The sequence below is a fragment of the Phyllobates terribilis genome, unplaced genomic scaffold, assembly GCF_046119375.1.
Source record: "Phyllobates terribilis strain yellow unplaced genomic scaffold, ASM4611937v1 Scaffold_10__3_contigs__length_209671492, whole genome shotgun sequence".
Taxonomy (NCBI): domain Eukaryota; kingdom Metazoa; phylum Chordata; class Amphibia; order Anura; family Dendrobatidae; genus Phyllobates; species Phyllobates terribilis.
The window spans coordinates 159,138,715-159,163,375 of record NW_027362770.1 but is presented as its reverse complement, the minus strand read 5'-3'; the positions used below and the strand labels follow the sequence as shown (position 1 = coordinate 159,163,375).

Below are 24,661 nucleotides of genomic sequence, written 5' to 3'. Positions count from 1 at the left end.
TGTTAAAATACAAAACTTTGTAATATATCTTATTAGAGAAATCTGCTTATTTTTCCTCCTGGACTGATCATTCATTCTCAAAATTCTCAATTCACCTGTAAAATCTGTCTTCAATGAATACAGATTTTGCCAATACTGAGATAGGAGAAGACAGTTGGTACTCAAAGTACTATGGAGAATGTTGTTTTAGGAGAACTTCAGCAGAATGTCTGTGTCTGCCTCTAGCTCCTCCCTAGAATGTCCATGTCTGCCTCTAGCTCCTCCCTAGAATGTCTGTGTCTGCCTCTAGCTCCTCCCTAGAATGTCCATGTCTGCCTCTAGCTCCTCCCTAGAATGTCCATGTCTGCCTCTAGCTCCTCCCTAGAATGTCCATGTCTGCCTCTAGCTCCTCCCTAGAATGTCCGTGTCTGCCTCTAGCTCCTCCCTATAAGGCCTGTGTCTGCCTCTAGCTCTTCCCTATAATGCCTGTGTCTGCCTCTAGCTCCTATCTAGAATGCCTGTGTTTGCCTCTAGCTCCTCCCTAGAATGTCTGTATCTGCCTCTAGCTCCTCCCTAGAATGTCTGTGTCTGCCTCTAGCTCCTCCCTAGAATGTCCGTGTCTGCCTCTAGCTCCTCCCTAGAATGTCTGTGTCTGCCTCTAGCTCCTCCCTAGAATGTCTGTGTCTGCCTCTAGCTCCTCCCTAGAATGTCTGTGTCTGCCTCTAGCTCCTCCCTAGAATGTCTGTGTCTGCCTCTAGCTCCTCCCTAGAATGTCTGTGTCTGCCTCTAGCTCCTCCCTAGAATGTCTGTGTCTGCCTCTAGCTCCTCCCTCCTCCATAGAATCTTATAAGCATTAACTGTGATCTCCTATCTAAGTAATGGGGAAATCTGTCTTCACTGAATACGGATGTTACACAATTTACCTAAAAATTGAGAGTAAAAGATCAATCCAGGAGGAGAAAGAAGCTGATTTCTCTGATAACATATTAAAAAGTTTGTTATTTTTATGTGTACTTTTGATTTATGAAATAAAAACAATGGTTAATCTTTAAGGCAAATCACATTGTAGCAAGAACAAAAAAACAGATGAGAAATGTTACTTACCATTGGAGTCAGACTTTTTCCCTCCAGTTGTCATCTGTTAAAAAATATTAGAAATAGTGTTCATCTGTAGGTTTAATCTTTAGGTCATCAATTTCAGACCGCTAGGGTCGGAATCTTAGAAGCCCAAGTGACCAGCTTATTAACCAGTTCAAGACCAGACTATTTACCCCTATTCCGGACTAAGCACATTTTCAATTTTTTATTGTACATGTGGCTTTAAGATTGTTTGTTCTTTTTTCTCTCCATGGAGAGGAGTCTCGTAAAAGGGATTTGAATTGGCAGCAGCTTTTGTTTTTTTAATGTTTTTTATTTATTTTTCATCAGTTTTAGAATTAATCAACATTTAAATACTTTTTTTTACCTTAATTCCCCTATAACTGGGGCTAGTATATTAGCCCCAGTTACAGGAGAAATTCCTGGCTGCATACCAGAATTGACTAGGTCTTCTGGGACAAAGCAGTTCCTGTTCCCTCCATGTACCCCGTGATCACAAGATCGTTTGTTCCAGAGGCGGAAGCGCCATCAGTGCTTCCTATACTGTATACACAGTGCTTGTTCAGCACTGTGTATGCAGCAATCGGGAAGGCATAGACAGTAATAAAGGCTCTCTCCCATCCCTATGGGCAGTAAGGCCGTGTTTGAAAGGTAGCTTCCCGCTCCCACAGTTGAATGATCGCATGTAGCTGCTTTACTCTGCAGTGACGTTATAAAACGTCACTGCAGAGTAGAACGTGGACCGCCCGGATGTTTATTGTGGCACACTGGAAATGACTCAGCTCCATGTATTATGTAGCGGCCATGAATGGTACCACCAGCTTTTTTCCCTATAAAAGAGAATTAGAAGAACTTCCAAGACAATTCATAGCCATTACACAATGGGGGCAGATTTACTAAACAGTCTTAAAATTAGACTGTTAAAAATGTATCACAGTGGTAATATGACAGGCATGGAAAGGGTTTATAAGGTTTATAACAAAAAATCCCAAAACCATGTTGCTTGCAGACACATCAACACGTGCAAAATGGATGAGTGTCCCCGCACGAGAACCACTCCAAAGACATAAGAACAGCAAAGGGAAAACTGAGTTTTAAGGTTTATAGAAAAATGATTATGACTTTATTTAAAACATATATTAGAATAGATAGATACACACAAGTATAAAAATACAATGGACATGTGTAGGAGGGATATAGACAATAGCAGCAAGGGTGCAGGACCACGAGGGGGCCAGGCGATTATATATGTATATGCTTAAGGACCAAGAGAAACCGCAAACCCAGGTATCATAAAAGGCCAGAGTCCTTTGTCACAGACAAGAAGGTATAAAAAGTACCCTAATAGTAATGTAAGGGGTCAAGTAACCAGAAGGATGTCTGAATAAAGAGCACAGAACCTGGGAAGGTGAGAAGCCCAGATGGGATATAAAAAACAGTCCCTATTAAATAATAGCAATCACGTGGCTTACCCTGGAGGCACACTGCGCCCAAGAGGTGACAAGAATGTACCGCTTCCCAACGCGCATTTCGCATGGAAAGTACCTGGCTTTATCAAGGGAAGGCCAGGTACTTTCCACGCGAAACGCGCGTTGGGAAGCGGTACATACTTGTCACCTCTTGGGCACAGTGTGAATAAAGAATTCAGATATCCTTCTGGTTACTTTACCCCTTATATTAGTATTAGGGTACTTTTATACCTTCTTGTCTGTGACAAAGGATTCTAGCCTTTTATGATACCTGGGTTTGCGGTTTCTCTTGGTCCTTAAGCATATACATATATAATCGCCTGGCCCCCTGGTGGTCCCGCATCCTTGCTGCTATTGTCTATATCCCTCCTACACATGTCCATTGTATTTTTATACTTGTGTGTATCTATTTATTCTAATATATGTTCTAAATAAAATCATTCATTTTGTTCTTATGGAAAGGGTTTAGTATCGCCAACATCCATTTTGCAGCATTCATAAAATTGGGGAGATTTATCAAAACGGTCTAAAAAAAAGTCCCTGTCTGATGTCTCTAGCAACCAATCACAGCTCAGCTTTAATTTCACCATAGCTGTTTATAAAGTGAATGCTGAGCTCTGATTGGATGCTAAGGGCAACATATACTTTTTCTTGTAGGCAGTTTTGAGAAAGGAGGCCTATGCTTTTGTGAAAAAAAAAATTGTGGTGATAGGAATAACCCTATAAAACATCGGGATCATGTTCTGCCCTCACCTTAGTTGGCGACCCAGGTTTCTCCGTTTGCTGCTTTTCCCAGATATTACGTTTGCCGGATACATCTCCAGGTCTTAAATCCTGAAGGTGAAAAATATAAAAGTTATTACAGATTTTACATAGGTCATCAAAGCCATCATGGTCCAGAGAGAGGGGTTTAGGAAGAAGGGACCCCAGCCTATAATACTCATATGTCCTAATGGGGCATATAAACAAAATATCCAGGTATTTTGAGTTAAAGGGATTGTCTCTCAAGAGACATTTATGGACCCATACCCATCTCCAGCATGGGGGTCCTCCATTATCCCCCGTTCTGGCCGTTATCTTACCTCCTGTGAGTGGGGAGGTGGTTCTCTCTGAATTCATTGCAATGGGAGTACGTCTGCGAGAATAACTATAACAAGGAATGGATACAACACCATCTCTCCACTCACTGGTGGTTGGACAGTGGTGTGATTGGGGGGACCCTGTTCTGGAGATAGGGGAATCTATTTGACATTTATGGTACTGTATATCCTTTGGACATGCCATAGATGTCTCGTATTAGACAACTCCTTTGAAGGCAGTCCATCATCTGTGAGTCTACATGGACCATCTCCACCTTTAATGAACCTGTCTTGTCCTGCTTTATATAGGCTGCCCATTAATCTTGGTTGAAACTGCGTTATCCATAATTTTCCCTGTGGGGAACTGAATATTGCTGGATTCCCCAAAACAAAAGGGATCCATCTACAAAAAGCATACTTGTCAACTTTCCTGGAAAATGGGAGACCTCCCAGACTACTGGAAGAGTTGGCAAGTCTCCCAGGAGCATTAAAATCCTCCTTGAACCCCATAGTAAGTGGCATCAGATCTTCAGATCTTACACGTTTCCTATTCATGGTACCAAGATGCCCTGGAGGCCAGATGCACATTCAGCAGGTGGAAATGGAGCCATAAAAGGAGAATGGTCAGAAAAAGGAGCCATGGCTGTGGAAAAATTTTACCTCTATGTTAAGAGAGGTGAAATCCATAATCTCCTGTAAAACCAGTTAAAAAAGTTGACAAGTATGCCAAAAATTTAGTATCCACAGTCATACTTTTCACCGCTAGCATCTGCTAGTAGATGTCCGCAATAGTCACATCCCTTTTTGGAAGCCACGCTCCCTCTCTGCTTATTCCTTGCCACTCTCAGTCCTGGTCCCTGCATGAAGAAACATCCCAGAAACCCTGCTTTCCGGTAGATTTTAGGCATGTTCAGAGGGGCGTGGGAGATTTACTCACTCTTCCAGAAGTTTGGGAGGTCTCCTCTTATTCTGGGAGCCTCCTAGATGTTGGCAATGATTCGTTGCAAGGATATCTAAAAGCATACATGTTTTCTTGAAATTTATTCTAGTAGCTCTGTTCTACATGGGTTAGAGTACAATGACCAACATTTAGGGTTGCCTTAGGCCAATAATTATGAGCCAAATCAACTGGTACTTCCGTAGGTCTATGGAAGTGAGAAGAATCTGATTCCAAACTCATCCTGAAGGAAGACCATAGGTAAAGCCCGAGAGAATCAGCTAGTTCAGTCTACTCTTTCTTCATGGATGGTCGTGTCCGGAAGCCTTCAAAACATGGATTTTGGCCCTTCCATCCCACTGTAATTGAAGCCCTGGAGAATCAGCTAGTTCACGCTACTCTTTCTTCATGGATGGTTGTGTGTCGAAGCCTTCAAAACATGGATTTTGGCCCTTCCATCCCATTGTAATTAATTGATACTAATTAATTCTTCATTTATACACATTATTATTACCTGATCAGCTTAGTGAAAAGATCCAATAAGGAAAGAAGAAGAAGGAAGAATAAGGCATCAGAGAGATCTCTTGGAGTGGGGGCAGATTGATAGACGAGCAAGGAAAGAAAATCAGCTGATTGAGAGCAAGAAAAAGATAGGGGTCAAAAATGACTTAAAAGGTGAACATAACATAGAGATAAAATACTTTATTATTGAGTAAGCAAAAAAGAAAAAGGCCTCAGTACCAATTTAGACTACCTGGTTTTCTGAGAAAGCCGCCTGACGTACAGTATAGTATATACCTCGATCAGACCGTTGAGAGTCCGACCACCTGCACTCCCACCAATCAGCTGTTTCAGGCCCTACAGCGACCAGAAGTACATAGTGTATAGAGGCGGGAACGCACAGCTCCATACACTGTGTTGTGGTCATTGCTGGGTACTGCAGCTTGTCTCCTATAGAAGTGAATATGATTGAAGCTTTGTTACTAGAAAATAGCCACTACATGGTGTGCAGAGCGGTGATGTCTCAACTTCATAGACTCTTTACGTTTAGCCAACACAGCAGCTGAACAGCTGAGTGGTGGGGGAGATTGTTATCAGACCCCCACTGATCTGATATTGATGAACATCAATATTTTAAGTCGTTTACAACCCTTTTAAAAGGGATTAGAATTTCTGCTTTCCTCTAAACATAGCGCCACACCTGCACACAGGTTTTTTGTGGTATTGCATCACTAAATCGCACTAGAAGAAAAGCAGTCATCTTTATCTAATCATGGACAATCCCTTTAAATTATAGTCTTAACCCACAGTCGCATAATATACGTCCACACGTGGAAACATGGTAGACTATATGGCTGTAGTTCATAGTTCACATTGAGCTTTAGCACTTACTGAAGGTTTTGAAGATGGCGTTTTGTTGTTCTCTGGAGTTTTTGTAAGCCATTCATTAATACGGCTTGAAACGCCCACTTTTAATCCTGCCGTTTCCTGGAGACACAGAACATCAAACAAGATCTTAGCATAAAAATATGTTAAAAAAGGGGATTATGAGAATAAAAAAGCAGAACTTGAAGAGCTTCCACTCAACAACTTTAAGAATAAGGAGAAGAAATAAGTGGTTCCTTGACCCAATTATGTCAATCATTAAAAATCCAGTGAATGACCAGAACATTTTATATTATTTTGGAAAAATAATGAGATCATGTCACAGCCGAAGAGTCAGATGTACTTATATTATGAGCACACCCAGGGAGGATACTTGGAAGAGTTGAAGAAAGTGAGCAAGTGGGCTGCCAGAGGAAGCCACCTCAGAAATCATGAACACAAGAGGTCCATGTGTTCTTTAAGAGTTTATGGCCATCATACATGAGGGGCCCCAACTTGGGCGAAGCCAATGATGTCAGCAAGTGATTCCCGTTCTGGTGGACCTAACCTGTCCATTTCTTCCATGGGTGACCATTCATTTGACTGGCTGATTGGTTCCCTCTTGACAGCATCCTCATTGGTCTGCCAGTAACCATAAGGTTCAGATGATCAGTAGTTTTCTGAGCCAGTCGTTGGTGTCTGTTGGTTTTTTGACAGTCGCTCCACTGTCAAAGATCAGCTGATAGGGGAGTTGGGTTTGTAGGATGTAAGTGGTGTGTTTGATGTTTTTTGGGCCCTACAGAGCATCTTCTGAGGGCCAACTTATCCTCTAGGACTGGGTTCAGCTGCCTAACCCTTGATAGTTGGCTAAACCCCTTTACGCCGCCGCCAATTTCCGTTTTTACGATTCCTTTTTTTTCCTCCCCTTCTTCTCAGAGCCATAACTCTTCTATTCTTTGTCCACATAGACATATGAGAGCTTGTTTTTTTTGCGGGTCGAGTACTTTTGAATAGCATCACACATAGTGTGCTGGAAAATGGGAATAAAATTCCAAGCGCGGTGTAATTGTGAAAAAAACGCAATTCTGAGCGTTCTTTGGGAATTGTTTTTACGGTGTAAATTTTGTGGCAAAAATTATGATACAATATGCTTCTCCTCATCAATGCGATTACAGTAATACCCAACATGTCAAGTTTTTTTAATTATTTTAGGAGTGAAAAAAAAAAGTTTTCAAAACATTTTTTGGGAGGATTATGTCACCATTTTTTGAGACCCGTAACATTTTTATTTTTCGACCAATAGGGCTGTGTGATAGTTTTTTTCTTTTCTGGGGCGAGATGATGTTTTTATTAGAACCATTTTGAGATAGATGTGACATTTTGATTGCTTGTTACAGCCTTTTTTGTGGATTTGCAGTGACCAAAAAAGCGTAATTTTTTTGGGTTCGTTAATATTTCTTGTTTATGGTGTTTACCGATCGGGTTAATTGTTGTTATAGTTTGATAGATCTGACTTTTCTGAACTCAGTGATACCACCTGTGTATTTTTTCTTTTTTTTTTATATATCTTTATTTTCAATGGGGGAAAAGGGTGGGTGATTTGTACTTTTAGTTTTTTTGTGAGTTTTTTTTCATATTTTTTAAAACATTTTTTTTTTTGCTTTTTACTGTTGTTGTTAGTCCCCTAAGGGGACTTGAACATGCGATTATCTTATCACTTGTGCTATATACAGCATCGCTGCATATAGCATATACAGCTATATATAGCATCGCTGCATATAGCAAAAATCACGGTCTCCACTGAAGCTGCGGTGGTTACCTTATTCGGTGACACTATTCCACTGGGGGATGAGAAAACATTTCCTTTTTCCCACATGCTCTTTATATTCCGCACACCCTCCGTCGCCAAAGGAAGGTCGGCTGGCGCTTGTTTGGCAGGTTTTGGGCCTTTGTTGTTCTACAAAAAAAAAAGAAAAACCAGAATTTAGAACCTTGTGTGAACAGTTACATAATTGGTAAAACCAAAAGAAAATTTAAAGGGGTTGTTCAGAGACTAAATCTATCACACCAGTTCAGCTATGTTCTCATAGAGTTTTTTCTTAGAGGAGATTAAGCGCCAAAATCCACATAAAAAAAATTCATAAAAAAATTGCTTTAGATATTCATTTGAATGAGAAAATGAATAGGAAATACATGTTTTTAGCACAGTTTTTGATGCGCTTTTTTTCGCCAAGGTTTTTGCAGCAGAAACCACTCCCCCCCCCCTCCAAAAAGAAAAACACCCTATAGATGAAAAAAAGTAAAAAAAAAAATTGTAAAACGCCTTTTAGAAGCAGAATTTAGAAGTGGATTTTCCATGTAAAATAAAATCAGTAGAAAGATAATTCTTTAATTTTTAAGGGAAATACTCCCTGCGTTCTCTTTCTAATTCTTAGACCCCTCTCAGTACAATGGAAATGCCGACTCAGTCAATTACAACCTATAAAGGTGACATTTCTTTTCTATCCTGTGGACAACCCATTTAAAGAGGACCTGTCACCAGATAAAAAGTGTTCATTTTTTTCCTCCTAATCTATTCCTACCGCTCCGTTGAGTATTCTGTTTTTTTCTTTTTTTAAATCCGCCATATGGTTCTTGAGCTATGGGCCTTTTAATCCACTGCGCTCAAAGCAGAAAAGCTCACAGGATCCTCGGGGGTGTGTCTTTAAGCTGTATTATTACCCTTTGAGCCACTTCCCCTTGTAACGGCCATAAAATTCAGCACTAAATAAAAAGGCCTATATCTCTAAAACCGTAGGGCGGATTTAAAAAAAATAAAAACATGAATACTCAGGGGAGCAGCAGCAATAAAAGAAGAACAAAAACTGGACACTTTTGACCTGGTCACAGGCCCCCTTTAAGATCATAATCAACCTTCTGTAGAACCAGAAGAAGCCATTTTGTCTTTAAGTTGCCTTTTTCTTTACTAACTGGCAAGGAGGTCGGGAATTTAGAACGAAAAATAAATCTTGGGCCAAAAATTATCTGACCACAAATGTACCGAATACTTACCCCAATCGCACTGGTGTATTGCTCAAGTCGGCTGTCGATCTTGGACACCACTGCTGGTTGTGCAGATTTAACGCTGAAAGAAACATGACATGTATTATAAATATTACGGTACCAAAGCGTTATTATACTGGAAAAAAAGCTGTGTGGTCCGTATAATTAATGGTCTACACTGGTTAAACTGTAAAAAAAAAATTATTAGCATGAATGGCAATTGATTTTGGGTGAAAAAGGTGAAAAAAAACCCACATTCTTTAATCAGATTGTTAAAAATTGATAAGAAGAAGCTGCGTGACAACTAATAAGGCCACCATTTTATCTTCCGAAACTCTATCATCAGTGTCAAATTCTGCTACAGTGACTAGATGCTATAAATCAGGGCTGGCACAAGGTATTTTGGTGGCCTAGCAAATGAAGCTAATAGCACCCACACCCCACTCTTCAGCCCACAAGCAAAGGAATGGGTCAGAGACAAAGGTAACAAGACCCCTAAATGCACCCCCCATCCGATGGATCAGGTAACAAGCTCTGACGACCACTTCCATTAGGATTGTTACCTTTTTTACTTTTGTTGGTATTTTTTGGTGGAAAAGTAGTATACTATAGGGGTGAGGCTTAACAGGGGGTGCAATTTCAAAGTTAGAGATATAGAATCACTCAATGATTGGGAACCATTTACACAATACCAGGGACAAATAGCGATATTCATCCCTGTCATCCTAAATTTTAAATGTAAGACCCAAGGATAGTCATTGAAACTAATATAGCTCAACTATAGTGGGGGCCGTTTGGTTTCAATTAAGGTGTCCAGCATTTCGTGGATACCATAATGGAAACTAAACAGATCCCACTATAGATAAAGTGATAGGTCTGATGGTTTTTGCATCCGTCATGCAACAAATACAGTTTTCTACAAAACTGATGGTGGCTCTGATGCCGTATTCCTGTACTGATAGTGGTTCTGGTAAAGTGTTCCTGTACTGATGGTGAATCTGGTGACGTATTCCTGTTCAGATAGTGGTTCTGGTGAAGAATTCATGTAGTGTTGGTTGTTCTGGTGCTATATTCATGTACTACTGATCGCTCTGGTGATGTATTCATGTAATGACGTATTCATCACCAGAACCATCATGAGTACATGTAAACTAAACCAAAATCATCATCAGTACATAAATAGAACATCAAAGCTATCAATAGTACATAAATACAGCACCAGGACAATCATCAGTAAATAAATAGGTCACTAGGCATACCATCAGTACATGAATACATGACTAGAACTCACCATTAATACATGAATAAATCACCAGAATCACAATAAGTACTTAAATACAAGAACCAAGCTTAGTACAGCAATCAATTGTATTGTCAAGTCAGCCTCATATACAATTGTATTGCATGAACCTACAACGCCCAGTTGCAGATTAGTGCGTTTTAGGCATGCAGCTAGAGTCAGAAAAGATCAGGGGCCCAAGCTGTAAGATATTAAGATATATATTTTATGCCCCCCCCCCCCCGAAAAAATCAACACCACAGAAAACACAGTTATAAATCTCTGAGTACAGAGAAAGTGTTTATTAGATGTCACCTGCAGTCCTATGTAAGACCGTAGATAACAGTGATAACTCTCTCTGAGTACAGAAAATGTAGTAGATGTTACCTGCAGTCCTATGTAACACTACAGACAACACAGTGATAAATCTCTCTGAGTACACAGGCACACAGCACTGTCATTATTTATTTATTTTTTTAAAGTGCGCCCCTCTCGGAGAGGCAGGAGGTAGTGCTCTAGGCAGGTGCCTACCCTGCCTACCCTTCATCCCAGCCCTGTTATAGATACACAGCTACAGCCTTTTATATGGCGTTGCTAAGCAGAAGGTTCACAGCAACCAGGCCATCACAGAATACTCAGGCCTTCCATTCACAACTAACTAGGCTGGAGCAGAGGAACGGGAAGGGGCAGAGAGGTTGACAGCACAAATCTCACTTAATTCTTCTATGTTAGATTTGACAATAGTTCTGGGGCTTAAAATTCCCAAATTTTGGCTTATAAATGATGGTAAGTATGGAGTTTCCCCTTTTTGGTTATAGGGGTCTACTTCTGATACACTAATTAGGGTGGTCCAGCTGCTGAGACCTCTAGCGATCAGTTGTGATCTTTAGAGGAACCTATCAACAAGTGCTCATATCCCCTACAGTGCCTCCGCAGGAAAAGTTAAGAATTGCATTCATAAGATGATGTTAGCTATGGTACCACGCACTCGAATACATAAAATTATATTTATGGTGTCTCCAGCACTTGCATTCCCAGACTTTTGAGTAAAAAATGTAGAGGTTTAACTGCATCCGCATAATATTCGTGAAACGTCTAAAAAAAAAAAAAAGGGAAAACCATATATGCATCTAAATCCTACATTTTACTTCTAAGCTTATTTATCGTGCTTTACAGTCGGATTATTTTATGGCGCACCTGTACACATAAAATTATATTTATGGTGTGCTCGGCACTGTTTACGGAGGTGTTACGTCTGCCCTGACTTCACCAGTAGAACGTCAGGTGTCGGAGTTTAATGGTAACGGTAAAATGTCGCCCTCTAGTGTTGATTGTGTGGAATGACATCTGTCAGGATTATTATGACTCACTGTACCCAGAAGTGTAACACAACAATCGTTATCAATTTCCCACTTAAGCCGTAGATCACATCACAAAGTAAAGATGTCAGCCTGGGCGTTTGGGAACTCTGCCGCCGGCTTTAATCATAGAACAAAGCCTTCATTTACAGCAACTTGTCATGTCCTAATGAGCATTTGCCTGAGAACAGAGTTATTTCTGTTAAGAAAATCAGGAAAGGAGGAAGAGAACTCAACCGAACAGGACAATAAGGGGGCAATCACCCCCAAAAATTGGAGTCTGGATTGACGTCAGTGGCTACAGAGCTGCGTCATGTAAAGCATACAAACTTGGTATCATGAAATTATAAAGCGACACTCCAAATTACATCTAAAACAAGCTCTCTGGCTAGGTAAATGGAAAATAATTGAAAAAAAAAATAGTTTTTCGAAGATAAAAATGAAAAAACGAAAAGAAAAAAATGGCTGCAATTGGAAGAATAACATATCGGGAATCTGCAGCCACCACTAGAGGGAGCTTCGGAGGTTATTGCATACAATGTATACATTGCATTCAATAATAAATACTACGATAACTACAGTATTACAGTGTATTGTATAAGTGATAGTAGGTTCAAATCCCCGAAAACAAAAATATTAAAAAAAAAGAAAAATTTTAAAGTTCATATCAACCCACTTTCCCATGAACATAAACAAAATTTGAATTAATATAATTTTTAATATATATTTTATCAGATCATACTAATAAAATATCACAATATTTATCCCATACGGTTGACACCAAGATAGGAAAAATAAATCGAAAAGGCAGAATTACTGATTTATGGTCACTTTGCATCCCTAAATGGAATAAAAAGAGGTCAGAAAGTCATATGGACTCTAAAATGCTAATGATAAACAGTTCAACTAGTAAGGCTGCGTGCCGACTATGCGTCTTTCAAGCGTTTTTGAAGCGAAATTTCCTCAGCGAAAACGCTTAAAAAACACTTGGTAATACGTGCCTCATGGTCCCCAATGATAATCCACATGTGCTGTGCATATGCTGCGGAAATTTGCGCTGCGGATTAGGATTGCGGAAAAATACGCAGCATGTCCATTAATTTTGTGGACACGCAGCATAATTGCCGCCATTGACTTGCATTGAATCGCCTAATATCCTCATGACTACATGTGCACATGCAGATATTAAGCGATTCACTTTGCGGATGGTACCCGGGTCTGGAGAAGAGGAGACTCTCATCCAGACCCGGGTATCATAGTACCTGTTAAAAAAAAGAATTTAAAATAAAAAATATACATTATACTTACCTTCTGATGGCCCCTGGTCTCCTCTGTGGTGTGTCTTGGCTCCCCGGTGGCTCGCAATGGTGTAAAATCACCTGCCATGACGTCATTTAGTCATTTGACAGGTCACGCGACCGCTGACGTCGGCGGTTGCGTGACCTGTCACATGACTAAATTACGTCATGGAAGGTCCTTTTACAGCACCGCGAGCTGTACGAGAGACCGGACACACCGGAGAAGGAGACCGGGGGCCATCAGAAGGTGAGTATAATTTTTTTTTTTTTACCATTTTTATTCTCTTTTAAACTATTAACTTGGTCACAGTATATAAATCCATGCCGGTTGCATGGATTTATATAGTGTGACAAAGTTGTCAAGCACTTTTCCAAGTGATGCTAAAATCGCTTGGAAAAGCGCTTGAGAACCCGCATGCGGAAATGCAAGTGAAGAACGCTTGACAAACGCTTCTACCTGGCAGGTAAAACACATGTAAAATCCGCATGCGTTTTTCCTGCCAGGGAGATGCAGAAAAAATATGCAGCATTTCTGCATCGTGGGCACTTAGCCTTAAGCAAAAAAACAAGCTTTAATTCAGTTCTATTGAACAAAAAAGAAAAATTTAACTCCTGAAAGGCGAGGAGGAAAAATTGGAAGGGACCTGGAGCATCCAGGGCACATGCTCCGCCTGCCTCCAGTTCTAGTTATGCCTCATCAAAACTCCTCTTATCACTCACCTTTTTTGGGCCGACTTGTTCAAAAATTCTGCTCGTTCCTCAATCTGCAATATAAACATAACAGAATGTTATACCTTTATACCAGACAGGAGTGCCATTCTATATACTAATTTCCAAGACCATGCATATCTTAGAAACTCCCACAAAGCTGCCATGGGGCCCTAGAAGAGAAAGGGGTCCAAACCCCCTCCAGTCAGAGCAATACTAGCAACTGCAGAGGTGCATTGTTATCAAATAGAGAGTGGTATGCTGGCCTGGGGGAATGAGAAAAGAGGAAATATACACCAGGCCTTTTTGCAAAAAGGTACTGTAATGGGGGTTTGATTGAGGCCATTTCTCCTGTATAAGCCAAGGCTAAGTTTATATACAATATTTAACACAACAAATCCAAACCACAAGTTAGCACAGCCATGCAAAATAAGAAAAAAATAATAAGAATATAAATCAAATAATAATAATGATATTTTATGTTACATGTAAAGAAGACTTTAGTGTAGCATAATAAATAAATGTGAGTATTCAAAAATGTACATAAACATCACAGAGTTCACAAATTGGATATATTACAAAAATGTCACGAGAAGTGAATCCCATCTTGTACTATTTCAGCATTTTCCTCAAGATCAGTTTTACTGAACAGCCCTCATTTTCTTAAAACACTAAAGTCTGCTCCACATGTTATCGCAGGCTAGAAGACCAAATACAATATCTGCCACTCAATGTTTATGCTGCAAAGAACCTTTTATTATTTTTTTTTTCATAGATCTGTTTGTAATTTCACTTTTTCTTTATATCATTAATTTTTCACAATTATTTATATACCATAGACAGTACAATCAAAAATAAATAGAATAGAAAATAAACTATACATCATTTTTTTGACCACTAGGTGGCAGCTTTTACTAAATCTACCAATATGTTTCACACACACACAAAACACACTTATTTTTAATGACATACACTGTATAAAATCACAAAGTACTTCTGTAAAAAGAATAAAAAAATGTAAAAAAATATTCACTTTAAAATCAGTCCAAATATTGTCAATATGATCAACAACAAAAAGGATCAGGAGGATACACATTTTTTTCCCACTAGAGAAAGCTTTGGGGAGGGGGACTTTAAGGAGACAAGCTGTGTATAGAATCATGGGAAAAAAGTATGCAAATAGTCCCTCTCTTACAAAAAAAAAAAAAATCTCTCTAGTGCCACCTGGTGGAGGTAGTTGCCCTGTAAGTCAATGTCTGGCCATGGAAACCTTACAACTGAAGCTTTCTCGGACATTGCCAGTTGAAGTGGGAGTGTGGTTATAATACGCATATAAAATACAGCCACTTCTCACTCCGCTGATTTTTAGCAACAAAAAAAAATAATGTAATTCTTCATTTCCCCTGTGGTGGCGCTGTAGAAAAAAATGGAACACTTGCTGCCAAGTTCCATCTGATCTGCTCTGATCAGCTTATTGTCAATCATTATTCTATGATTCTATGATTCTATGAGTGTCTTCTTAAAGGAAATCTTCCAAAGTGGACAACCTCTCAAGGTCAACCTGTAAATGTCATTCTTGGACAAGAACTACAGGAAGAGGAACAGGTATGTAAACAGAAGGAAAGATATTTTGGGGTTGTACCTTAAAAGCTGAACCTTTTGGAGTAAAACACTTGAATGGTTTCTTCTCCTCTGATAGCCCATCATCAGAAACTTTCTGGCGTTTTTCTGCGGCTTCTGCTCGTCTCCTCTCTATATCTTCTTTTAGTTTCTTCTTTTCCTCCTAAGGTGAAGGAAAACAAAAACTTGGAATTTTTTTTTTAAAAACCTTATTTTGTCCACTCGCTAAAAACATTGGAAGCAACCAACTTGTAGACTGGGTAGAACACCATTCACCACCCATGAAGGACTTTGGCTGTTTTTGTTTCCAAAATCAGCGCCACAACAATCCACAGTACCAGTCACAACCTGCGCAAAAGTGTGGCGCCATCTCTAAATCCGGTCTTGTACAACCCCTTAAAAGGGAATGTGTCATCAGATGTCATCAAATTACCTCTTATTTAAACTAGGATACTTTTTACTAAATGCCCCTTTTTTATTTTGGCAATGTTTATTTCCCATATCATGATCTTTCCTTAAAAACTAAAAAATAAAAATTTTGCAATTCTCAAACTGGCCACTGGGGCTTTTTTAGACTCTAACTTCCTGTTCTTTCAGGAAATGCACGTGTACATTAGCAGCAATCTTTTTGTATTAAAGCATCCAATGAGCCTGTGAAAAGGTCATTGTGATGGGAAAGGTCACAGGGTGGGCTGTGAAGTTACCTATTGCGATTGTAATCCTGCCTCTGATATGTAGCCTGCTGAAAACTCCTCCTAAAAGGACAGGAAGTAGGAGTCTAAATAATGCCCCAGTGGCAAGTGTTAAAATTACAAGATTAATATTTTAGTCTTTTTTTTTAGTGCTCTAACATATTTTAATGATATGAAAAAAAGAAAATATTTCCAACATTTAAAAAAAAACTAATTTATAAAAAAATTTTAATAACGTCCTCCCTTTAATTAATACCTAGTAATATTGGCTTCTCACCTCTTCCTTAGCTTTCTTCTCTGCCTCTTCTTGTTTCCTTTTTTGTTCCTCCTCCTCCATTATTTTCTTTCTTCCTTCGCGTTTTTTCTTCAGCTCCTCCAGCTCCACGGCAGCATCTTGTTGCTTCTGTTTAAGCTTCTCGAACTCTCCGGTTTCTGACTCGCCCCTACGACGCTTCAGTTCCTCCAGCTTCTTCCCGGCTTCCACCTTCTTCCCTGGTTCCTGCTCCTCAAAACTCGGTTGTCCTTTGGCACCGCTTCAGAAGAAAAATAAAACAGAATATGACTGCCGAATGCCCAAGGAAATTTCTCTTGTCTATTAAAATCTAAAGAAATTTTGAGACCAATTGATGCCATCTTGTTCTTTAAAACATACAATACGTCATCAAAAAAAGGTAGACCATGACCACAACCACATATGGTGAAGACTCAATTTAAGGAAGGACATGGCAGGTTTAAACTGCTTGAAGAAGTGGATGGTGGTTTTAGATGTTCCCTATGGGGTTGCTTTTTAGTTAAAGGGTTATTCCCCCCAAAAAATCAAGGTATCTATAGGATAGGCCTTTTACACAGGCAGATTATTACCCATAACAAGCACTGAATGATGATATACAAAAGTCTATTACAGCTCATTTAAAGGCCTTTTACACAGCCCAATGCATGCTTGGTCCTCTTTTTTTTTTTTTAAATTAGCTAATTTTGGCTAATTTTTAGGTAGTGGCTAATTTTTAGGTAGGGGCTAATATTTAAATTAACCACTACCGAAAGAGGACCTGTCACCAGATGAAAAGTGAAATCAGTTTTTTCTCTTATTATATTTTGCTGCCCCTCTGAATATTACTTCTTTTTTATTAAATCCACCATATTGTTCCAGAGATGAGGGCCTTTTTATTGAATGCTATTTTTTTGGTCTTTATCAAGTGGGTGTTACAGACAGAGTAATAATGCAGTCTAAAGACACTCCCTAGAGGATCCTGTGAGCCACGCCCCCTTGATAAAGACAATACATTGTATGTGGGGAATTCTGGTTCTTGGGGGAAAGAAAGATTGTGAAAGCGGATTTCAGAAGACAGCTATATTCCGGTCTTTCGAGTAGCTCTTACAGCGAGGTAGTCCAGCCTAAGTGTATCAGAGCAGTGCCTTTATGCACTTGGACCATTTTCTAAGCCAGAAATGTGCTCAGAGTAAAATTTCTTCCATGGAAAAAATAAATGTTGTCACCTTGAGGTATGACGGGAATTAAATTAAAGGAAATTTACCAAATCTAAATTTTTGAAAAAAAATTTGAACATACAGTTGTGCTCAAAAGTTTACATACCCTGCCAGAATTTTTCCTTTCTTGGCCTTGTTACAGAGAATATGAATGATAACAAAAAAAATTTTCTCCACTCATGGTTATTGGTTGAGTGAAGCCATTTATTGTCAAACTACTGTGTTTTCTCTTTTTAAATCTTAAATCACAACCAAAAACATCCAAATGACCCTGATCAATAGTTCACATACCCTGGTGATTTTGGCCTGATAACATGCACAGAATTTGACCCAAATGGGTTTGAATGGCTACTAAAGGTAACATGCTCACCTGTGACCTGTTTGCTTGTAATTAGTGTGTGTGCATAAAAGCTGAGTGAGTTTCTGGGATCGTGACAGACTCTTGCATCCTTCATCCAGCCACTGAAGTTTTTGGATTGTGAGTCATGGGGAAAGTAAAAGAATTGTCAACCGATCTACGGAAAAAGGTAGTTGAACTGTATAACACAGGAAAAGGACACAACAAAAATATCCAAGGAATTGATAATGCCAGTCAGCAGCATTCAAACTGTGATTAACAAATGGAAAATCAGGGGCTCTGTAAAAACCAAACCACGGTCACATAGACTGACAAAAATTTTGTCCACAACTGACAGAAAAATTGTTCGGGATGCAAAGAAAAACCCACAAATAACATCAGCTAAAATTCAGGACTCTCTGAAAACTAGCGGTGTGGCTGTTTCAAGATGCACAATAAGGAGGTGCTTGAAGAAAAATGGCCTGCATGGCCGAGTCACCAGAAGAAAGCCATTACTGCGCAAATGCCACAAAGTATCTCGTCTACAATATGCCAAACAGCACAGAGACAAGCCTCAAAACTTCTGGCACAAGGTAATTTGGAGTGATGAGACCAAAATTGAACTTTTTGCCCACAACCATAAATGTTACATTTGGAGAGAGGTCAACAAGGCCTATGATGAAAGGAACACCATTCCTACAGTAAAGCACGGAGGTGGATTGCTGATGTTTTGGGGATGTGTGAGCTACAAAGGCACAGGAAACTGAGTAAAAGTTGAAGGAAAGATGAATGTAGCACGTTATCAGCAAATACTGGAGGCAAATTTGCACTCATCAGCCCGGAAGCTGCGCATGGGACGTACTTGGACGTTCCAACATGACAATGATCCAAAACACAAAGCCAAGTCGACCTGTCATTGGCTAAAGTAGAACAAAGTGAAGGTTCTGGAGTGGCCATCTCAGTCTCCTGACCTCAATATCATTGAGCCACTCTGGGGAGATCTCAAGCGCGCAGTTCATCCTAGACAGCCCGGGAATTTACAGGAACTGGAGGCTTTTTGCCAAGAAGAATGGGCAGCTTTACCATCTGAGAAAATAAAGAACTTCATCCACAACTACCACAAAATACTTCAAGCTGTCATTGATGTTAGAGGGGGCAATACACGGTATTAAGAACTGGGGTATGTGAACTTTTGATCAGGGTCATTTGGATGTTTTTGGTTGTCATTAAGATTTAAAAAGAAAAGACAGTAGTTTGACAATAAATGACTTCACCCAACCAATAACCATGAGTGGAGAAAAAGTTTTTTGTTATCATTCATATTCTCTGGAACGAGGCCAAGAATGGAAAAATTCTGCCGGGGTATGTAAACTTTTGAGCATACCCTTACTTCATCATTAATGTTAGTATAACTTATGATAAATTGGTGCTCATGGGCACTTAGGGACATTTTTAAGCCTGCTAAGGTCCATCTTGACTAGAGGACCGTGAAAACAATAAAAGTTAGTTTCCCAAAAGAATTTTTTAAGACAAAATAGATTTACATTTCATGGGAATGGATCAGCCCTTAAAACTCATTGGAACTTGTCTATGAAAATGTTTATGGAAGCCGAAGCCGCTTAAAGTCTTCTTTCCCAGGCCTTTCCTGGGTCAAAGATGACAAGTTCATTCCAAGCTCTGTGAAATTATGAACATGAAGTGTCAACCGGCAGCTGCGGAGTCTGAAATTAAAGCGGATGCAGGGATCCAAATATAGGAGAAGATCAATCGACTTTGCTTGGCGTGCACCAAATATGTGTTACCTCAATTCCAATTTCCTATAAAATTATAAGTCTATTCTTAAAGAGGTTGTCCTCCTACTTTACATTGATGGCTTATCCTTAGAATAGATCACCAAAGTCTGATCGGTCAGGGTCCGACACTCGGCACCCCCGCTGATCAGCTGTTGACCGGAAGTACTTACTTGTGGAGCTGGCCGTCTACTTGTAGTGGCCGCTGCAGGGTACTGCACATCCGCCTCCTAGTGATTAGAATAGGAGGTGGATGTGTAGTACTAAGCCTCGGCCACTACAAGCAGACAGACAGATCCACAAGTAATTACTTCTGGCCAGCAGCCACCGCCACCGATAACAGCTGATCGATGGGGGTGCCGGGTTGTCGGACCCCGACCGATCAGACATTAATGACCTATCCTAAGGACAGGCCATCAATGTAAAAGTAGTGGACAACCTCTTTAAACTTCCATGAATTTACATAATACATGGGCTTAAAGTGGTTCTCCACCTTTTAACTTTAAGACATTGTTAGGACCAAAACAGATACAGAGCTCCAAATCTGCATAAACACAGAGCTAAGATATCACAATCTGCCTACCTATAGCCACCACTAGAGGGAGCTTATGAGCTTACTGCATACTGTGACAGTTAAGCTCAATGTTTATGCAGTTGGCTCATAAGCTATCTCTAGTGGCGGCTGCAGGCAACCAACAATGCACCTTGCTTTTAAAGGTCTCTGGACCAAATTCATTATTGCATTTGCACCTTGTTTTTGTTTCGTTTTTCTGTGTTTTTCTTTTGTGCCTAATTCTTTTTTTTTTTAATTGTCTCCTGTTTTTAAAGTTATTTTATGTGTTTGACTGTTTGTTTGTGACGCGGGAGCTTACCCGGAGCCGGATCTCTTGAGGGTTGTAGTCTCGTGGCGGTGATCCGGTCCGTGCCCAGGGAGTCAGACTAAGTGGCGCTGTATTAGTGGTAGATGTTGGACGACTACGCCACCCGTTGAATGCAGCGAAGGAGCTGCCGCTGCAGGGCAGACCGCTGAGGCCGGTGGTAGGATTGTGCAGCGTGATAGTATCACCCCCAACGGGAGGGGTATGGCCTCAGGGCAGCCGACGTGGATGATGGGGGTAGCAGGAATCACTCAGAGACGATGCGGTGTAATTCAGGGTCTTTACTGGTGATAAAGATAGACCCTCCCGGAGTACTGGCTAGCGATCGGGGCCTGGTCAGTCCTTGAGCAGATGGGATCTCCCCTGGCCAGGCGGAGTTGTAGGCCTCCCAAACTGACTGTACTCTTCTGGCTACCTTGCTAGAGGCGGGTATAAGTAGCCCACGTCCCTGAGTGTACCGTGTGGTGCTCACCCGTATGGCCGGTGACTCGGGGCCTTCTAGTGGCGTCCGCTCCACGACGGCGGTGCTGGTCCCACGCGTGTGACCGTGCCTTCGGGTTTCTTGGCCAGAGGACCTGAAATCCCCTGCCGGGCGGTTTCTGCTGCTGGGTAAAGATTAGTCCCCACAGCCTCGGACTCCGGGTCCGGTGATAGCTTCTCAGTCAGGGCGAGCTCTGCAGCTGCCAGCCCCTGACTCCTTGTAACACTGCTCCCACAGAGCTCCTGTTGTTTCTTCCCATAGCTGCTTCTCTTCTCTGTCTCTACTTCTGGCATGGCCCAGGAGCTGGGCCCAGCCGGAGCCACAGCTCCCTGTCAGCCCTCCTGGCTGAACTCTCCCTCTGAACTCTCTAACCCTGCCTCAGCCCCAGGTTTATATAGGGGAAGTTCTTCCCCTCCCAGGACTGGGCAGGAGGTGTGGCATGCATAGGATCCCTGACCAAGAGACCTCCCACCTGCTCTCAGACATAACATTGCTATTATTGTGGAGACTGGCTCATCAATTGCAGCTTTTTTGAAAAAAAAACACGCAAAATTTTTGCGCAAATGTACTCCATTTTTGATTGATTTTATCAACGCCTGAAATTTTGGAGCAAATTTTGCATCATTTTAGAGGCATGTGCACTTAAATGTCACAAAAGGGGTTAAAGACCAAAATAGGACATTTTTTATTTTGTGCAAAATTCGTAGACTACATGCGCCACTTTAATGCAAAAAGTTAACAAATACCACAAGATGAAAAAAAGAAAAGTGATTTAAAGAAGTTGTCTACCACTTGGACAATTCCTTGTCATACCCTTATAAAATAAAAAAGCTTATACTCACCTCCCATGCAGGCGCCATTCCAGCAGTGTCGGCACTCGCGGTACTGGGACTGTGATGCGGTTGTTGTGACACATGAGCCCAATCAGCGCCGGCGTCACTGTCTCCGCCTTCGTACGGATTGAAAATGAAGAGGCAGTCAGATCAGCTGCTGCCCAGACTTTCTCTTCATGTTCAATTTGACAGAAGGTGAGGACAGTGACGCCGGCGCCGATTGGACGCCTGGCTCACGTGTCAACAACTGCACGAGAGCCCTGGGACCTCGAGTGCCGGCACCACTGGAACGGTATGGGAGGTGAGAATAGGCTTTTTTATTTTATCGGGGCCAAACCTTTAGATCAAGAAGGGGTTGTCCTTGTAGTGGGTTTTGCAGCGAATGTGTGGGATTTTAGAGGTAGTGTTACCAGTCAACTTGAAGAAGCCAAAGTTGCTGTTCAAGGTCATGGACATGCTGGACTCTTCCAAAGGTTGGACACCTAACAAGTCATTTACATAGGATAGGTGAAAAGAGATATTATAGAAGATATGGGGCATACTTTTAGAAAACTAATGATGTGGAACAAGGATCTTTCCTTCGCGGTTTATAAAAGATTGGGCAGAAATAATGGCGAAATGGATGGGACAGGTTTCTTTAAGAGCATTGAATTATGCTATTTTCATGGAAAATATACTATTGGGCCATATATCAAGTTACACTCACTCTCAATGGAGAGAGACAGATATATTAAGTCCTATATATAGAGAGTCAACGGAGACACAAGTTGAAAGATGTCACTTTACACAAAGTGATACAGGAGGGAGAGGTTATGACAGAAGATTAGACATCATTGGGGCCTCGAAAAACTAAATCAGTGCCAAAAATCAGCAAACATAACCAAATATGAAGTTGTTTGGTTCGTGGAGAAGACTTATTACCCAAACTTGTCCATATGTTTAAGCTTCTGTGGCGTAACTTCATGTAAACTTTCTCCATTTTGAGCTTTGGTCTTGCGTTCCCAGCTGGCCTTTAACTCTTCCTTTCCTCCCTTGTCTTTAAAGGATTTTTCATCCTTAACCTATTTGGGAAAAAGAAATTTAAGAGGACAAAAAAACAAAAAGTATCTTTGCTGCAGTACAAACTGCACTAGAGTAATTGCTACCAGAGGCAATATCCCCAAAAAACAATTATGCCTCATGCACATGACTGTATTACTGCTCCAAACAAGTTCGGAGTTGTACAGTGCCATAGTAGGGCACCAAGATAGACCCATGGCGGTACCCCCCGAAATATTGAGCCATGCTCCATCAGATGGTATATTATGGTGATATATATTCAGCGTTCTTACAGCTCCATAGTAGGGAACTGTAAACACCGGAGGCATTGCAGGAACCTGGCACCAGAGGCTTAGACAGACCCATGGTGGTACCCCCCAAAATATTGAGCCATGTTCTAGCAGATGGTATATTATGGTGATATACATAGGGTGTACTTACAGTTCCACAGTAGGGAACCATAAGCACCTGGCACCAAAGGCTTCTGTCCTGACTTTTTTGCCCAGTTCCTCAGGTGGTTTTAAGCTAGTGAGCACCACTTTCAGTTGTAATTTCCCCTTCACCTGTCCCCAAGGTCCACCAATACCCGTGCAGACACTGTTTGATGCCATATTGGCATTGTACAGTCTTGTGGAGAACCTTTTTACTTGATGTTTATTGCAGTGGGTTCAACTATGTATCTCATTATCATTGTCGTAACTTGAAGATTGTGATCACAAAGGCAAAGTCTTCAACTATCAATAGTCTGCAAAAGTTTTGGTCTTCTCATGTTGGCTGAAGGAACCTTTTGGGCCCAGCCTCCAACTCCATGACCCAGGTGTTGCTGCAACCCCTGCACCTACTACAGTTATGCCCCAACTCTTTATTAATTACTGGTTTTAGCTAAGACTCTATGGACCTTACAAACTTTCAACTAATAGACCCTAACTATGCTATTAATTGATTAGCCTTTTTGGGTGCCATAGTTAATGGGATACCCTTGAAATCTATGAGATCTATGCTTTTTCTCACACAGACCATTAATTTCAATAAGAACTGTGTAATTCTCTATTTCGCCTGTTGCGGCGCTGTTGGAAAATTAAACTCTTCCTTCACCGATTGAGGCTGATCACTGGTAATCAGACCAGAGAGTCTACTTGACGAAAGAATTTGTACTGACCTTGTTTTATGACACTATTTGCACCAGTTTTGCGTTTGTAATAAAATGAAATGCAGCACGAACGGTCATTTTTTATGGATTAAAAGATTAGTTTTAGAATTTTTTAGGAAAGATCAGATGTTTTATTGCAGCAAGTAAGCCAGTATACAATATTACAGAGAATACTGTTGGAATATTTAACATGGGAAGGGAAGTAGAAAAAGTTAATATCTGATATGTAAAGGGGCAGTAAACTATTATTGTAAATCAATAAGAGGATAAAAGAACAAATGGATCCTATTAATCCCCAATTTTTGCTTTTTTTTTTTTACAACAGGAAGTGCCGCCATATTGGTGGAGTACTAACAAAATAAATATAATAATAATAATAAAAAAAAAAATGCTCAGAGCTAAAAGATAGTTACCTCCTCTTTTTTGAAGCCAGGTCGCCCTTTGTCATCTTTTTTAGCGTCAAATTTATTTTCTTTGTCTTCTCCCTTTTCAGGACATTTCACAGATTTGAGAAAGGTCTTTGAGATTACGAGCAGACAAGGTGCGCTCAGGCATCTGCAGGCAATCTAGTGCTCGGTAAGATGGTGTCGCGTTGACTTGACTGCCTGGGTTTCTAATCATCCATACCACTGATCATATGGGCACTAATTTTATATAAATGGCCGTTAATATTCAATATGGCCAATGGCAAAAAAGTAATGCAGGTGCCCATAAGACAACGAATTGTTGGCAAATCCATCAA

The 24,661-nt window shown here is 40.6% G+C and overlaps 1 protein-coding gene across 9 annotated transcripts in view; it reads right to left on the bottom strand.

The window, feature by feature from the left end:
* CALD1 (caldesmon 1) overlaps positions 1–24,661 on the bottom strand; it is a 161,518-nt gene that overhangs the window by 2,660 nt on the left and 134,197 nt on the right. For 6 of the 9 annotated variants that reach the window (XM_073649990.1, XM_073649989.1, XM_073649991.1 and 3 more), the window contains 10 exons: positions 24,333–24,404; positions 22,653–22,792; positions 16,202–16,457; positions 15,255–15,395; positions 13,625–13,668; positions 8,979–9,051; positions 7,747–7,884; positions 5,955–6,050; positions 3,300–3,380; positions 1,084–1,117 (listed from right to left, as the gene is read on the bottom strand). In XM_073649990.1, the coding sequence (XP_073506091.1) occupies positions 1,084–1,117; positions 3,300–3,380; positions 5,955–6,050; positions 7,747–7,884; positions 8,979–9,051; positions 13,625–13,668; positions 15,255–15,395; positions 16,202–16,457; positions 22,653–22,792; positions 24,333–24,404 (1,075 nt within the window). Of the gene's footprint in view, positions 1–1,083; positions 1,118–3,299; positions 3,381–5,954; positions 6,051–7,746; positions 7,885–8,978; positions 9,054–13,624; positions 13,669–15,254; positions 15,396–16,201; positions 16,458–22,652; positions 22,793–24,332; positions 24,405–24,661 lie in introns of those variants that run through there. The other 3 variants (XM_073649996.1, XM_073649997.1, XM_073649995.1) reach the window with 2 other exon arrangements.